Here is a 12,800-nt window from a genome sequence, read left to right as displayed (position 1 = left end):
TCTTAATGCTACCATAAAGTAGAGCCTCTCCCCCTTTAAAATGGCACTTATTGAGGCTCAGTTATAGACCTGTCCTAAGAATAATGGCAATGCTTGCACACAAGCAGAAACTGAGCAAAAACCCCAAATCCACAGCTGATGGCCTTCAATTTGGAATTAAGGCTAACTCCCCTTCTCACAATTAAAGTGCAGGAAGATGGAAACATACTGATTCCATAATCTGATCCAATTGCAAGTTCCCAAGTTTCCAGGCATTTAGGAATTCTGCATTACTTTTTACCTCTTTCTTATGTTAAAGGCTCCGATAACAACTATATGGTAACAATTGTTTAAATTATGATGATTTCCTAGAGCACCAATTATTCTACCTAAAAGCAATGCATATAGTTTCATGACAAAACTGAAATTCATTAGCTGAAAGGCAATAAATACTAACAGTAAAACACAGGTGTATTTACTGCATAGCAGCTGATGATGGCCGAGTCCAGGCTGCAGGGCTATGTGCCTCACTTCGCTATTTCTCAGGCTTCAGAAAATTAAATGCAACTAGAAACTATCTAGAAAAAAAATGGGTCAAAATGTAGCAGCCATCTCTTCTTTTTAATAGTTTTAAAACAACTTTTACTTTATAGTCCTGAGTTTAAGATCATAAATTCATAATATGGAAGAACGTATTTAAAAAATTGAGCTCACAAAAATCTCTTACTGCTCATCTCCGCTGCTGTCTGTAATTAATCAAGAAAACGATGCCTCCAGAGAGCTGATCGATATCCAATTTATTTCAAGCACAAATATTAACTGCAATAAAAGCTTCCATTGCCTCAGACAAATCACGACCACAAAACAGTCATTTTTTAGCAGCTTGCCCTCACCATCATTTTTCCTAAGGGATATGACAAAGGAAACAATATATGTGTGTGAACATGAACTGGTAAAATATTTTTGCCTAAGCAAGCTGATATTTTGAAGTCCAAAGCACAAAACCAAACCTTGACATATACATGAAGCATCACAGTATCAAACAGAAACATTCTTTGATGATAAACTACTGTAAACCTATTACCAAGTACAGACTATCTTACAGATTCTGTATATTTTACCAAGCTGCAGAGTTTGAAATACTAAGGGCATCCCTTAACAGGAAATATTGCTTGTTCTTCTGCTCTGTACAAACAAAGCAGTTTGTCATCTGAGCTGAAGTCTTATGAACCATGGAGCAGCCTCCTACCTAAGGGAGGAAGAGTTCAGGCCTAAAAAGGCACAAGTGGTGAAAGGATTTCATAAAAACAGAGAAAAGGGCAACAATCCTTGAAACTGAATGACCTGTGCAACATTTCAGAACGAGCAGAGACATCGTCTGGAGTCAGCGGATAGGTTTCCCAAATAAGAATATAAGATCTCTCAAAAAGCTTAGTTTCCCCCATCTCACAAAGGTATTTCTCCTTGCAAAATGGCCAATACTTGACCTGTCTGACCAAGGTGACCTTCTATGGAAATATAGGCCAGGCAAGTAGGAAAAGGAAGGTTATCTTTTTATTTGAGAAAACTCATGCTGGAAAAATTTGGTTCATTCATACTCTATTTGAAGAGGTACAGAACTACGGATTAGGCTGGCCCATGAGGGGAACCACTAAGCTACAAAGAATAAAAAACTGTGGTCTGTGGTACCAGCCAGCAGCAATGCAAGATGCTACTGCAAAGCAGGTCTGACATCTATTTGTGGGCAGATACAGTAATACATTAACTGCTGCTGCAAAGTGACACACGTACGACTTAATGCAGCCTTACCAGCCTGCGGAACTCCCTCTCGCATTCCCGCTTTATTCTGTTGATCTCCTCCTGATGGGACTGATAGGCAGAGCGCAGGTCGGCGGCCTTCATTTTATCTGCCTGCATAATGTTGTTCAAGGCCTCCTCGAGCTGCTTTTTGCCAGACTTCAGCTCCAAGACCTCCTGCTGCAGCTTGAGGCGCTCGCCATCGAAGGCCTTGCGGGCCTCCTCCTTGGCCTCGCTCAGCAGCGCCGTCTTCACCTTGTCGGCCGCCCCGTCCCGCAGGACGTTCACTGTTGACTGCAAGCGCTGGATTTCACCGTCCTTGATTTTGGCCATCCGCGCAACCTCCTGCTCGTGTTGCCGGATGAGGAGCTCTCGGACGCTCTGGAGCTCCTTCATCTTCTCCTCGTGGAGCTTGGCCTTCAGCTCGGACACGTAGGCCGTGTGCTTGTGCTGCTCCTGCTCCCGCTCCTGCTTCACCTCTTGGATCTTCTCCCTCAGTTTGCCCACCTGCAACATCAATAAAAGAATTGATAGCAGATGTCACCATACCTTTAGAAGGTCAACACAGGCACATTTTACATAATAATTTTAAAAAGTCATAAAAAAAAAAAAAAAAAAAAAAAAAAAAAAAAAAAAAAAAAAAAAAAGGTACACTCAATAGTAAGAAGCTAAAGAGCTTGTGCTGAAAAAGTTAAATTAAAACAAAGATTACTGATTTTTAGCTACTTTACTGTGAAAGTCTTTATTGGAGAAGCGCTAGGATTAGCCTTCTCAAAAATGAAGTTATTCAAGAGGCTACACATTGGACATCCCAAACTGGTGTTCAAAATCTCTGGACACTTTCAAATAAAAAACTGCCCAGTGTCTCCAAGGGTTGATGAAGGTGGGGAGGAGAAGGAAGGGTCTTACAGCCTATTACAGGAATACCCACTGTGATGAAACCTCATTATAAAGCAATGCTGATCTGGCTGCATGAGGAACGATCCTTTTTTTCAAGTAGGATTAGACATTCATTTAGAAGAAGAGGAAAAAGCCAGAGACAGGCTTCTCTATCATAGCCTACTAAGAAAGCTATGATTTATTTCATTATGCTTGATATCAGAAACATTTTCAGCACAGTAGCTGATAAAACATGGGCTCTGCACATGATCCTCTGATCTAAAGCAGAGTGATGGACAAGCTGAGATTTCAGAGACTTGTGTTTTAACCTTGACTGGTAATGCAGACACATACAGCACACACACAGGGTGCTTCATGGCTAACTGAGGCTAATGAGCAGTGAGATGTTACCCACTGTCACACATTCCTAAAAGACTTGCGTTTAAGTGAAGCTGGACAATATAGTCAAATGATGCATTTAATTTATACTAAACTAATCCAGAATTGCACATTGTCAAATATTATAGCACAATAATGAACTATATTAATATTCAGAATAGTACTTAGGCATAACTAATGGCTTTTTTCTCAATCGTTCTGAATTCTACAAATCAACATAAAAGCAAAAGGTTGATTAAAAACAAATATCCTTATTTAGAAAAGACTCAGGAAACATCATTACTTTGTTTACTGAGAGCAGGTTCAATTTAAGTAGACATTTGCATGTTTGTTTTAAGGAGGAAGCTTCTTAACTAAAAAGCCTCTGACAAAAGTTGCAGTGAATCCAAAGTTACTATTGAACATAAGTTACCCTAAAATGAGGTCAACATGTTATTAATCAAACCCATAGCACTGACTGTAGGATTCCTCGTATTCAAACTCCACCTCAAGTCTTCTGAAAGCAGCAAGAACAGAATTTCACCATGTAGGGGGTTTTATACCATATTTTCAATAGTAACTTTGAGAACTGATCAATGAAAATGTAAACTGAGCATTTTCAAATAAAAGAGGGAAAATACCAGCATTTTCATGAAGACAGTCTTGTAGATTCACTGTGGACAGCAGTTCTATGGCTGCAGAAAATAACTGTTCTGAACCAGATGTGATCAGAACTAGATTTTACTTCACAGATACTACTACACTAATGCAGAACGATCTAAATACTTCTTTTATGTAAAGAAAGCAAAGATTTTTCTTTCTTTTCTTTACAAATAGTTGGAAGTTATCTTCAGGAGTTAACCATATTTTTGGCTTCTGGTTGAACACCACAGTTCCAAGCCCAGAGTAGATAACACTTTTTCAGTGCTTGTGGAATCAGTTACTCTTAGACAAAACTCAGCCATATTTTCACCTATTTACTAACATAAATAGATCAACTTAAACCCAAATTTGCAAATGAATTAACACTCATCTTGACTTAAATAGTTATTTCTTCATGGATGAGAAAATAAAATTCAAACGAATCTGAGAAACCTGGTGAAAACTACACAGGAAAACATATTTACAAATAAGGTTAATATTGCTCTGGATATATACTGACTTAGAAGTAGTCACAGTGTACATCAAGTATGCAACCCAAAGGCAGCTTTCTATCCCCTACAGTATAGAATGCAACTTCGCAAAAGCTTTTTTAATGTTTGAGGAATGTAAAGAATTCTGCCTTATATAAAATATAGTGCCTTATATGAAATGGTATATTTGCTTCTCCTTCACTCTTTTATGCCACATGAAAATGTAAATGAATATCATTACTGATCTAGTCATTCCACTTAAAAGCTTCAGTAAAAGCAGCATAAACTGAAAGGAAAATAAAATCTAAAAACCCTGGAGTTTGCACTCATCTTAAATGCGTATCACTCTTCATGACCCAGAAAACGAGGAATGGTAGTTTTCAAGGTTTTGATATTGAAATTTAGAGAGTTTTCTCTTGTTACTGTTTCTTGTAAGAGAAGTTTGAAAATTAGAGCTGTTAGATCTTTCCTGAAGGTTTTAAGTTGCTCTCCCTCCCTTGCTCTCCCTCCTTCTCCCACCTCACAACATGCTGACTTACATGCTTGAGGATTCCTAAACTTGCCAAGTGAAAAAAGTAGCAGGGCATTTTCCCCATATGCTCAAGCCTCAATTTCAAAACTAACTTGAACTGTAAAGCAATTTGCCTATCTTGAATTTTGGTAAGTTGTTTGTTTGTGGGATTTTTTTTTTTTCTTTGTGATGAAAGCTGTTTTATTCACTGACACAATGAGAAGCATAACCAATAAATGAATCCAATACCGAAACTACCGAAACTGAAAGTCAGTCATGATGTGGAAGCACCCATGAAGCATGAATTTTGGGCCTTTCTGGTATTAAATCTTTAATAAAGTCTTTATGCTGATACAACATTGCTGCCAAATCAGATGCAAGCTTCTTAGCAGAAGCATGATAAGTGGCATAACCCCATGCCTCTCTTATGTAATTATGTCTATAAATGTGTTAAGTTGGAACAGTGTGTAGACATATATTTTCAAAAAAAATCACGTTATTGTAGACTATCTGTATCCTGCTTTGTTTTCTTTGACAAGATTCTTTCAAGTATGCAACACTAATGTAACTTTAAAATTATTAATTTCCCAAAAGGCATCAAATAGATTTCCAAGTGAATTCTCTTTTAAGTGTTCAAGAGCTACTATACAAGTGTACAAGAGTTTAAGTGTACGAAAGTTACTATACTGCTCAGATTAATCTGGTCCTGTCTTCTTTACTTCTTTGTCTGGTATTTTATACATTAGTATGATCCCCCTGAGCCTTCTGTTATTCAGTCTAAAAAAAAAAAATGCTCTCTCAGCCTCTCTCCTATGTCAGATCTTCCAGCCTGATCTTTCTGACCCTTCACTGGACTCTCTCCACCATGTCCACGTCTTTCTCGTATTGCAGAGGCCAGAGCTGGACACACCAGTGCTGCGTTAGAGGGAAAGAAGCACCTCCCTCAACCTGCTGCGGATGCTTCTCCTAATGCAGCCCAGGATGCTGAAGGCTTTCTTGGCACAAGGATGCATTCAAAAAAAAAAAACAAAAAAACAAAAAACAAAATATATATATATATATATATATATATATATATATATTGCACTCTGGTTCACCTCTGTAAGGACTCTGCCATCACCAGAAAGATTCTCCCATACATTTTTACCTTCAAAAGCAGGTTCATTTACACAGTCTGTATGTTTACCAGCTGACATTTTAACATGAAAGTACATACATTCAGAAGCAATTTATTCTACTTTTAAAAATATTTTCTTGTTTATTTAAAATTAAACTGATCAAGAAATTTAAAAAATGGATAATGCTCTAACCTACTCTCTGACTATGGCTTCACTGAATTACAACAAGAATTCTTTCCCTAAAGAAAACTCTTCCCTGCAAAGATGTCTCATTCTGGAAAGTGCTTAGAAAAAATATTTTTTAATATGACGCTCATTTTCAGTGTCATAACAATAAGAAAAAAGCCAAAAGCACTTAATGGAATACATTTTCTCTCCATAGCACATCCCCATGCAAAAATCCAGGGGTAACCAAGCCATTTTTAACTCTTCCAACCAAATATTTAGAGAGTGGAAATGCAGTTTTCTTGGCCTGATTTTAAATACTTCTGAGCATTTTTTGCAAACTGCTCTGAAGCATCACATCTCCATAATGAAGAATAACACAGGGTTTTGTTGCTCCATAGGAATCACAGAATGGTTGAGGTTGGAAGGGACCTCTAGAGATCATCTAGTCCAACTCCCTGCTCCAGCAGGGACACCCAGAGCACAGGTTGGCATCCATGCAGGTTGGGAAGATCTACAGAGTAGGAAACTCCACAACCTCTCTGGGCAGCCTGTTCAAAAAGGCTGAAAAAGGCAGCCCTATCCACCCTATATTATATGGGAAAACACTGAGAAGACACTGATGCTACCAGGTTGTAACAGAAGGTATCAAGTTGACTTGTCATATATTTTATCCTGTACAATTCTTCCTTTCTTCATCTCTTTAGTTTTTCTGGACAGGAAAGAAGAGCTGCTTTTGGAGGACCCCATCCACTTTGATGAGAGAAAGGCTCTTGCCTTTCTAGGCATCATCCTACACCAGTCTGAGGTCAAGGTGTTCAGCTAAGCCTCTGAACATGAGCTGTCGCTAGGTCACTTAGAAAGCTCTTCATAAAAAAGGATTTTTGCTGCACATTGAAACTACAGATGCCAGCATTCATTCAAGCATCTTTGTTCATCTGATCTTTTCTAATGGGTTGACTTCAGCAGGGAAGAAAAAAAAGAGAAAAAGAAAGGATCATCTTCGTAACTTCTGTATAAAATTGGATTCACATGAGGGATCCACTGTAGCCAGAACCCTACAAGACTCACCCAGGACATCCATTTGGAATGGAGACGGAGCCCAAGGACAAAGATAAATGACAAACAATTCCAAGAGCTAAGGCTCTGAGAGACGCTAAGCACTGCTCATCCAGGGAAACTGAACAGAAACGGCAGAATTCCTTTTATTTTCTCCTCACTTCCCTTTTTTATTTTTTAAAGCACAAACTCTATTAATCTTTATATTAGAGAGCACTCAGTCTTGAAAGCCTGGATAAACTACCACCTACTCTGTCAGAGACCTGATTTTCCCATTCGGAAGTGGCCTGACATGCTTTGTCTTATAGCAGAAGCAAGAGAAAATTACTATTCAGCAGGCTACTGCCAGAATAAAAAGGAGGATTAAAGTGCTCAGCAAGAAAGTTAAGTAACTATTTAAACTGATTAGGATGTCATAGGATTGCTGAATTGCCCATCAACTGGATTCCAAGAATTCTACGTTAAAATGCACAAAAGTAAAACTATTCTGAGGGAAGACATTCCAAATATTCAGACATTTATCACATGAGAATCTTTCTGTGGAGTAAACTTGTAAGTGTAGATTCTTCAAGCCTGAGAAAAATAGTGCAAGCTTTATGGAGAGTTTGGAGGCTTTTTCTATTGGAGGTGGCAAACAGCTGCTTCAGTCCACAGCCTAGGGGTTCTCCCAGCTTCTTTCCCAACTATATTATCATACTGCATCTTCTGAAAGCAACAGCTTTTATCACTTCCAATTGCCTACGTCTCCAACTCATTTTGCCTTGCTTCTGTTTTTCCACAAACCTCTTCTCCAAACCTCCATCTCATCTAATAACAACCTACGCAGGGCAGAAGCAGCCGTCAGGGATGACCCCACGTTGAGAGGCTCCATCGGTTGCTCTGATAGGACCTACACCGACTCCCTGCTCACCAGCAGCCTGCTGACTCTTGCCAGGTACTTTTCCTTCCTGCTTACTTCTTTCATCTATTTGATTTTTTGTATTTTTTCTCCAGTCTGTCCACATTCATAAGTACACTCCTCTTACACGTCCATTTCCAGTAACAAGTAAATCTCACAAAGAAACCAAGTCCACATACCTACAGCGTTTTTTCTTGTCTCAAGCATTTCCACTCCTGATAATCTTTTAAATGCAACTCTCAAGATTATGCGATATTACCAAAGAATCACAGAAAATGTATTGCTGCTAATATCTGAAGATATGAAATGTGTATCTTTTCCTCATGCTAGATCAGGATCTCCTAGAAATTTCTGAAACCTCCAGTGCTTCTCCCCTTGTTCCAGATAAAAACAGCTTAGTAGATAGCTTGATTGAGTCTAACTACAAAGGCACTACTAGATTTCTAAGTTTTCCTGAAAATCATGTTGTAACATCAACCTTATTAAGCACTCCTTGCTCTGTCCGCATGTTGCAACATGGTGCCAGCCAAAATATTTGAGATACTTTCTTGCTGATTCTTCCAAATGTAGGTTAGTCATAGTCTAGTATCAGTCCATTCATGTTTCACTCCACTCTGCTCTTTTACCTGGACTAGAAGTTACATTATCACACCTAGCATTCTTAGTCATTTACTAATTTTGAATTTGTCACTGTAATACTTCCTCTAGCTTTATTAATTACTGTCCAATTTTTTACCTCAAATTTTCTTCTTAGTGATTTGCCTACATATAGAGAATTTAAACTGATGTAACCTTTCACTTGCCTTTGTAAAACAACCTACCCAGAGGCAGATTCTTCTTTCTAATCACAGCAATTAACTATAGTAGTATATTAGTACTATGTTAAACTATATAGTAGTTTTATAGTAGCATACAAAGCTATAGTTTTATCAATACTTCATCTACTTTCCTTAGTTCCTACATGCCCATCCCATTTCTATCTCGATTACAGAAAGGGGAACTGAGGGAGGTACTACTTTTTGTTCCACTCTTGCTAAACCTGTCTGGGACATCAGCCAGTACAAGATGAATGAGCCCGAACATTCAGACGCCAGAGGACAAGACCACCAAAAGCGAGACCTGCAGCAACGAATATCCCAAAAACATCACGGGCATCATCTTTGGTCAGGCATTGCACCAACATCAAGAGGAACCTCCTAAAGGTCCTCAACAACAAACAAAACCAAATGATCTTGCAGGACATGCACAAAGTGTTGGATATCTCTTCGTTAAAATTCTATTTCAAAAGCAACAAGGACTTCTATAGCACCAGCTTCAAGTCAGTTTACATTCTCCATACGTTTTTATGTGACATGCTCTGAACATGCTGTACTGATGTTTGACTTGGCATATACTTGTTTTTACAAAATACAACTTTCAGTGCTCAGATCTAAAGCAGAACTCCCTTGTTTCCTTTAAATCACACTAAGCTAGTGCCATCTGTACTGCTGTCACTTAAAAAAAATCAGTAACTGGAAGTCTGGATATATTTACTTCCTTTCACACGTCATTTAAAATAATTATCAAGCAAATTGAATCAAGCACTAAGTTCTTCTCGTATTTCATATGACACCTTTCTTAAGTTTGACACTATGATTTCAGTTCATCAATGGTTCTGCAGAAGACTTCACTTCTTGAAAAATACACTTCTATTGTATTTTAACCATGAATCAGTTGAAGACCCCAGGCCTTCGGCCTTGTAACACTGCTACCATTTAAAAAAGAAAAAAACGATCACCAAACACACAGCACTTACCTTGCTTTTCTCTTGCTGAAATTCTATCTGGATGTTGGTTAGTTTAGTCCGCAGTTCTTCGTTAGCAGCTTGTAGTGCTTCAATCTCCATGTCGCACTTCTCCCCCTTGGCACGATTTTTCTTTGACATAATTATTTTTGAAGTTTAAAATAAAAGTTTTTGCTCCACGTTGAGCTAGCAGCTAGGGGCCTCCTGCTTTTAGCATTTAAGAGTCATATAGTATTCAATACTCTTCACGTAAAGCTCTGCCATCACTGGTGCTGTCCCTCACATCCTGAAAGAAGTAAAAGAGCCAAAATAGAAGTATTAGTTTACATTAGTAAGCAGAAGGGATTATTACAAAATTTTAAAGAGCTGCAAACACATGAAGTTAATAAATTCAGTTTTAAAGCACCCCCAACTTCCCTATAGTACATATTATATTGCACAGTGGAGTAGACTTCAAAAGAAAATGATCAGAAATTTCACAATATTTTAAGATGTAAAAATATCTAATGTGATCCTATGTCCACAGGAACAAAATGGTTCTGCTGGTTGCAACCAACAAATTGGTTGCTGTCATGATGAATATAATACATCAACATAAATCATATCTTATTTCAGGACCTGCCCATTCTTACGATTCCCAAGAGTTACTGAGACGATCCTGAAATGAGACTGGTGGGGATTCAATGGGAATATTTTAATTCTTGTCATAAGGAATAACCACCTCTCACCTTAACCTACTGCTTATAATATATTATCCAAAATTATCATAAGGGCACATTAAGAAATACAGAAATGGTTTTAAAAAACCCTGATTTTTTTTTTAATAAACTAAAAGGTTAATCTTGTTTCAAATGCTCTAACCAAAACATTAAGTTACTTAATTTTATTTTCATTCCATAGCTGCTGTTTCAGCTTAAAAATGTATTTAATTATTAAAATCAGCTTTATTTAATATTCAAAGAGCATATCAATAGCAAAGAACCCTAGTTCCAATAATTAGGAAATCACAAAATTACTTTGCTTCAAGTTATAGAAGCTTAATCTGATTTTTTTTTCCTCACTGCTCACCTCTGAGAATAACTCCAAAGGACAAACTGAGCAGCAAGTGCTACCAATGCTGAACGCTGAAACAGCTTCCAAATCCCGTTCTTCTGCTCATTTTAAATATCTTTAATCATTAAATTCCTGATGAAACAGAGAGGTTCCTACTTTCTACTTACACAGTTCTGAAGCACTAAACTCTTCAATCTGTGCTTCTACAGGCAAATACTACTTCGTGAGTTCAACTATATCTCTAGACAATAAAAGAGAAGATAAAATACTGCAGATGGGCAGTCCTAATATCTAATAACTTCACATCATTCAGAATGGTCTATGAGGAATTAAGTGGTCTTTAGCTCAAAGATCATCTCTTGAAATCCTTACTAGGTAAAATTCCCACTGCAGTCCAAAATATTTAATTTTCAGTTCAAATGATTTAAATGAGTAGGTGATATTTAAGAAAAAAAATCAAAAATTTGCTTCACTGGGCTGGCTACATGCATTTTTACCTAATTGAATCCCCATCTTCTCTTCCCTCACCCAGAAATCTAAATTACAATTTAGGGCAAAGCACAGAAAGAAGCATTATCTATCACTGGGTTCATTGGTAGTTTATTAACATTTGTATTCTTTTCTCCGACTTTTTCCCCTTAACTGACAAGAGGTAAACATGAGATTTAGGACCTGAAAAAAAAAAGCAACCCAATTCTCTGGTAGGCTTTTTTCTTTTTTCCTCCTTAATGTTCCTAGGCACAGAAACATTTCCCTTTTTATTCTTCTTTAAATACATCTTCCAGCCTATCTATTTCAAAAATTGGAACTATGGCAACACAGAGTCTCTCTTATCACTTACAGCAGGCACAAAATCCAGACAGGGTACAAATATGTGTCTTTTTCCCATATTAAAAGGTTAGCACAAGCAAGTGCCTGGATGCTGATCTATTTGAGTACTCACACTGACTGTTTGGATAAAGGTCACGATAAAACATAGCAATCTTTTAACTGAGAAAAACGGCCACTTCCTCCACTGAGTTATATAAGCCTACTGCAAGCCTTCAAAACATTTGACTAAATTTTATACTACACCAAAAAAATGGGAGGAAAGATTAATGGATTTTAAGTCACAAGTCAATCTTGTAAGAGCACTTGCAGAAGAACAGCAGGAGAAATAAACTTGAAAGGATTCAAATCTGCCTCTCCATGGTTTGGGGGTTGATGAGTGAAAGATCGGAGTACTGTAACATGGTTAATAAACTATTATTCCATTTCTGTTATACCTTGCAGAAAATTCATTAAATTGTACCTTTAATCGTCCACTAGATATACCTGGAAAACCAGTCACATGAACAATGCAACGATCAAACTTCAATTTCTCTTCTATTTTACAGACTCAAAGGATGTTCTTTACCACTTCCCCGTTTCAGAACTAAATCCTCAATTCCTATAAGGATGCTTTTAGATATTTAATATTAATAAAACATTTCAGTAACATAAGAAAAAAATCTATATGCAAAAAAAAAAATCAGAAAGTACGATGTCTCACTTTGTGATTGTGATTCCAGAAGAGTTAAAAATCGAGGAACTTCATAATATCTGGTGAAAAACAATTCTCTTAAGGGAGAAAAAAAAAAAAAAAGGTCTTCAAACAGGATTCTATAAATACTTTGAAAAAAAATGGAAGTTCTCTTTAGAGAACTCAAGTCTATTACAGTAATGTAAGATAAAACATGGTAAGAAGATGAAGGATAAAAAAAAAAAAAAACCCTGAACGTTATCATCCAAAATTTGTCATTCCAGCCTCAATTCAGATGTAAACATTATTCTGATGCAGCAGGATTTTTGCAAGGTGAGGTTGTTAATGAGTTATCGCAAGTGAAACATCAAGCCCCCAAATAAGTCAATGCAGAAGGAGGAGAATGAAATGCTGCACAGCAATGAAGAGGGAAAAATAAATAAATAAAGGCCATAATCCCACATCATATGTGCAGTCATTTGTTCTTCCACAGCACTCAGGTCAATATTGCCAGGTTTTGGTGTTGGTTTCCTCTGAGGCACGGAG

General features: G+C 37.4%; 1 protein-coding gene across 1 annotated transcript in view; it reads right to left on the bottom strand.

The window, feature by feature from the left end:
* JAKMIP1 (janus kinase and microtubule interacting protein 1) overlaps window positions 1–9,962 on the bottom strand; it is a 67,504-nt gene extending 57,542 nt beyond the window's left edge. Inside the window, exons 1-2 of the mRNA XM_026034189.1 lie at window positions 9,713–9,962; window positions 1,789–2,283 (exon numbers count right to left, since the gene is read on the bottom strand). Coding sequence (XP_025889974.1) covers window positions 1,789–2,283; window positions 9,713–9,841 — 624 coding nt within the window. The 5' untranslated portion in view covers window positions 9,842–9,962. The remainder of the gene's footprint in view (window positions 1–1,788; window positions 2,284–9,712) is intronic.
* Window positions 9,963–12,800: the final 2,838 nt, after the last annotated feature.

The sequence above is a fragment of the Nothoprocta perdicaria genome, unplaced genomic scaffold (genome assembly GCF_003342845.1).
Source record: "Nothoprocta perdicaria isolate Ctin4 unplaced genomic scaffold, notPer1 scaffold_14, whole genome shotgun sequence".
Taxonomy (NCBI): Eukaryota; Metazoa; Chordata; class Aves; order Tinamiformes; family Tinamidae; genus Nothoprocta; species Nothoprocta perdicaria.
This window is presented reverse-complemented; position numbering and strand designations above follow the sequence as displayed.